This window comes from Aegilops tauschii, chromosome 3 (genome assembly GCF_002575655.3).
Source record: "Aegilops tauschii subsp. strangulata cultivar AL8/78 chromosome 3, Aet v6.0, whole genome shotgun sequence".
In the NCBI taxonomy this organism is placed as follows: Eukaryota; Viridiplantae; Streptophyta; class Magnoliopsida; order Poales; family Poaceae; genus Aegilops; species Aegilops tauschii.
The window spans coordinates 502,376,369-502,380,262 of record NC_053037.3 but is presented as its reverse complement, the minus strand read 5'-3'; the positions used below and the strand labels follow the sequence as shown (position 1 = coordinate 502,380,262).

Below are 3,894 nucleotides of genomic sequence, written 5' to 3'. Positions count from 1 at the left end.
CAACTCCACTTGTTGAAACTTCTGTTCGTAGGTGTACCAGAAGTTCGGCCCAGCGGGATGGGTTTAAGCCCACTTTCCATGAGCTGGTTCTGCAGCCCAAGAAGAAGCCCAAGGCCAAGCCCCTTTCTGCGGAGATGTCTGAAGACCCTGCATTTGGAGATGTTCCTCCGCCTACTCCCATCAGTCATCTGCAAGCTATTGGCAAGGAGCTGGAGATTGATGCAACTCTTCTCACGGAGGATGCACTTATGGTGGACCCCTCTACTACTACAAATCAAGACTCCAATGAATAGTGTGCTCCTATTCTGCTGGGTTTGGCGAGCCCATAAATCTGCTTTATGTGTTTGGTTTTCTTTTTCTGATCCGGGGCTATGTAATAATGCTGGTTTGGAACTCTTATGTGCTTTTGGGCATCTGACACTGTGTGTCATGTGCATGGGTGACTTGATTTTGGTATTCCTTTATGAATAATCTCTGTAGAAACTAGAATGTCCTGTGCTGGAATGTCAGGGGTTTAAATTCTGAGGCTAGGCAAAGAGCTGTTAGACAAAAGATTGACGAAAGCCACTGTGCTATTGCTTGCCTGCAAGAAACTAAATGTGCTTCATTCGATTCCTGAATGATTAAAAGCTTTTGCCCCAAGAGATTTGACAGCTTTGCTTTCTCTCCTTCCTTGGGGGCCTCCGGTGGAATTCCAGTTGTTTGGAACTCGCCTATATTTGGTGGGACTTTATTGCAAGTCCAACAATTTGCAGTGGTAATTGAGTTTGTTTCTAGGCACAACAATGAGCGGTGGACTCTTGTGGTGGTTTATGGACCTTGTCAGGGGGAAGCCAGGGATAATTTTGTAAACTAGTTGTATCACCTGAACATTCCTGTGGATGAGAATTGGCTGTTACTGGGGGATTTTAATTTCTTACGATCTATGGATAACAGGAATCTACCTGGTGGTGATTTGAATGACATGTTCATCTTTAATGAGATAATTGGACACCTCGGCCTTTTGGAGTTGCCCATCAAAGGCAGGTCCTACACTTGGTCCAATATGCAGGATGATGCAGTCCTTGAGCAGCTTGACTGGTTCTTCACTTCTGTTGATTGGATCTCTGATTATCCCATGACTGAGGTGCTACCTCTTGCCAGAACTGCTTCTGACCATGTGCCTTGTATGGTTACAATTAAAACTTCTATTCCAAAGTCTAATATCTTTAGGTTTGAGAATTATTGGTTGGAGTTGGAGGGTTTTATGGACTGTGTTGATTCCTCATGGCAGAAACAATCCAGAAAGGGCCATATTACTGCCAGGATAGCTGACAAATTTAAGTCCTTGAGAATGTGTCTCAAAATGTGGCAGAAGATCATTTCTAAACTGAAAACTCTAATTTGTAAATGCAATAGTGTTATCCTGCTCTTGGATGAGCTTGAGGAATATAGAACACTCTACAGACAGGAATCAAATTTCAGGATTGTGGTTAAATACCATGTTGAGAAATTTCTCCACCTTCAATGTTTCTATTGGAGGAAAAGATGTACTATCAGATACATCAAAGTGGGTGGTGAGAACACCAAGTTCTTTCATGCTATGGCCACGGAGAGATACCGAAGAAATTCTATTGCTAGCTTAAAACTGCCTGATGGTACGGTGGTGACTGATCATTCCCAAATGGAGGGTATTATCTGGGATTGTTTTAAGAACAGAATGGGTTCTTCCAGGGGAATTAACATGGGCTTTGATCTTTCTTCCCTTATTGAACCAGTTGTGGGATTGGATGTTCTCACTAAGCCTTTTGAGAAGGAGGAAATGGACTTGATTGTCAAGCACATGCCAGTTGATAAAGCTCCAGGTCCAGATGGTTTTAATGGTCTTTTCTTCAAAAGGTGCTGGCACATAATTTCTTAGGATTTATATGAACTGGCCCAGGCTTTCTTTCAGGGTACTGCTCATCTGGAGAATATCAATGACTCTTACATAACTTTGGTGCCCAAGAAGCCCTCCCCTGAGGAGGTGGGTGACTACAGACCTATCTCTTTAACAGGAATGGGTATTAAGTTCTTGTCTAAGATGGCAGCCAATAGGTTTCAAGAGGTGATTATGCAGTGTGTTCACAAGAACCAATATGGTTTCATAAAAAGTAGAACAATTCAGGATTGTGTTGGGTGGACCTTTGAGTATTTGCACCAGTGCCACTAGTCCAAGAAACCTATTGTGATTCTAAAGTTGGATTTTGAAAAGGCTTTTGACTCCCTTGAGCATGAGGCCATTGTGCAAATTTTGAGATATAAGGGCTTTAATGAGAAGTGGATCCTTTGGATGAAGCAACTTCTCTCCACAGGTACCTCCTCTGTTCTGCTTAATAGTGTCCCTGGTAGGAAGTTCAGGTGCAAAAAGGGTGTCAGACAGGGTGATCCAGTCTCTCCTCTCCTTTTTGTCCTAGTTGCTGATCTCTTGCAGACTGTAATTAATGACATGTTCAGAAGGGGCATTCTTCAGTTACCTATTCCTTGTCACGATCAGGATTACCCTGTGATTCAGTATGCTGATGATACTCTTATTATGTTGCCTGCTGACAAGGACCATCTTCTAGCTCTCAAGGATATGCTCAGGATCTTCTCTGAGTCCACTGGTCTGGATGTGAACTATCACAAATCCTTTATTATTCCCATCAATGTGCACACTGCTATCATGGCTGAATTAGCTTCTGCATTTGGCTGCCAGATTGGGAAAATGCCTTTTACCTACCTTGGGTTGCCAGTGGGAACTACAAGGCCTAAAATGCTGGATTTTATGCCACTGGTTGATTGCATGGAGAGGAGAATGACAGCTTGTTCATCTTTTCTGAATCAGGGGGAAAGGCTACAGTTCCTTAACTCTGCTCTATCATCTATGCCCATTTTCTTCTTGTGCAGTTTGGCTGTCCCAGCTGGAATTCTTAAACAATTGGAAAGAATCCAGAGACAATGCCTCTGGAGGAGGAATAGGGGTCAGCCTGCCCCCTCCCTAGCTGCGTGGGACCTTATTTGCAGGCCAAAAAACAGGGGAGGTCTTGGCATTCTCAACCTTGGTTCCCAGAACGTTGCACTTTTGATCAAACATGCCAATAATTTCCTTAATAAAAAGGATCTCCCTTGGGTTTCTTTAATTTGGGATACCTACTACCATAATAGGGTCCCTCAGGGAACTTCGGATTGTGGCTCATTCTGGTGGAAGGATATTTGCAAGGTCATGCATCATTTTAGGGAGTGTGCTTGGGTTCAGATTAATGCAGGGAACACTGCCCTCATGTGGTCAGATAACTTGCAGTTTGATGGTCAGGTGTCTAGCCTTCAGCTCAGATTTCCCAGGCTCTATTCCTATGTTAAGGACCCCTAGGTTACTGTTATGGAGTTCTTGGGCTCTCAGGACATTTTCCAGCACTTCCACCTTCCTTTGTCCAGCCAGGCTTTTGATGAACTGACTATTCTCCAGTCCATGTTGGGTGGCCTTATTAGAGCACCTGGGTCCAAGGATATCTGGTTTTGGAAGGGCACTGCCAAGGGATACTCACCAAAGTTGTTTTACTCACATACTTTTGTCTCAGCATCTTTCAACCCTTTGACGGCTTGGATCTGGAAGTCCTCTTGTACAATGAAAATCAAAGTATTTGCTTGGATGCTTATTATGGACAGGTGGAACACCAAGGACATGGTGGATAGGAGTCATTGGCATTTGGAGGATGGAGTGAGCTGTGTCCTTTGCCCTTTGCAGACTAGGGAAACAAGGGATCATTTGTTCTTCAATTGCAACTTTAGTGTCAGAATTTGGAACTATCTGCAAATTGATTGGTCTTCTGGTGACTCCATGGCTCATTTGGTTCTTAATGCTACCAGGAGTTTTAGGAAGCCCTTCTTGACTCA

The 3,894-nt window shown here is 43.6% G+C and overlaps 1 protein-coding gene across 1 annotated transcript; it reads left to right on the top strand.

Annotated features, from left to right (window-relative positions):
* Positions 1–925: 925 nt before the first annotated feature.
* Positions 926–2,772, top strand: LOC141043052 (uncharacterized). Its single transcript, XM_073511970.1, has 3 exons — positions 926–1,878; positions 2,476–2,624; positions 2,717–2,772. Exons 1-3 carry the CDS (start codon positions 926–928, stop codon positions 2,770–2,772), a joined length of 1,158 nt encoding a protein of 385 aa, XP_073368071.1.
* The last annotated feature ends 1,122 nt before the right edge of the window (positions 2,773–3,894 follow it).

Coding starts and splice junctions, on each gene's coding strand:
- LOC141043052 (XM_073511970.1), top strand. CDS start 926: ATGGATAACAGGAATCTACCTGGTGGTGATTTGAATGACATGTTCATC. Junction 1,879..2,475: donor AATGGTCTTTTCTTCAAAAG/GTGCTGGCACAT, acceptor TGACATGTTCAG/AAGGGGCATTCTTCAGTTAC. Junction 2,625..2,716: donor GATCTTCTCTGAGTCCACTG/GTCTGGATGTGA, acceptor TTTGGCTGCCAG/ATTGGGAAAATGCCTTTTAC.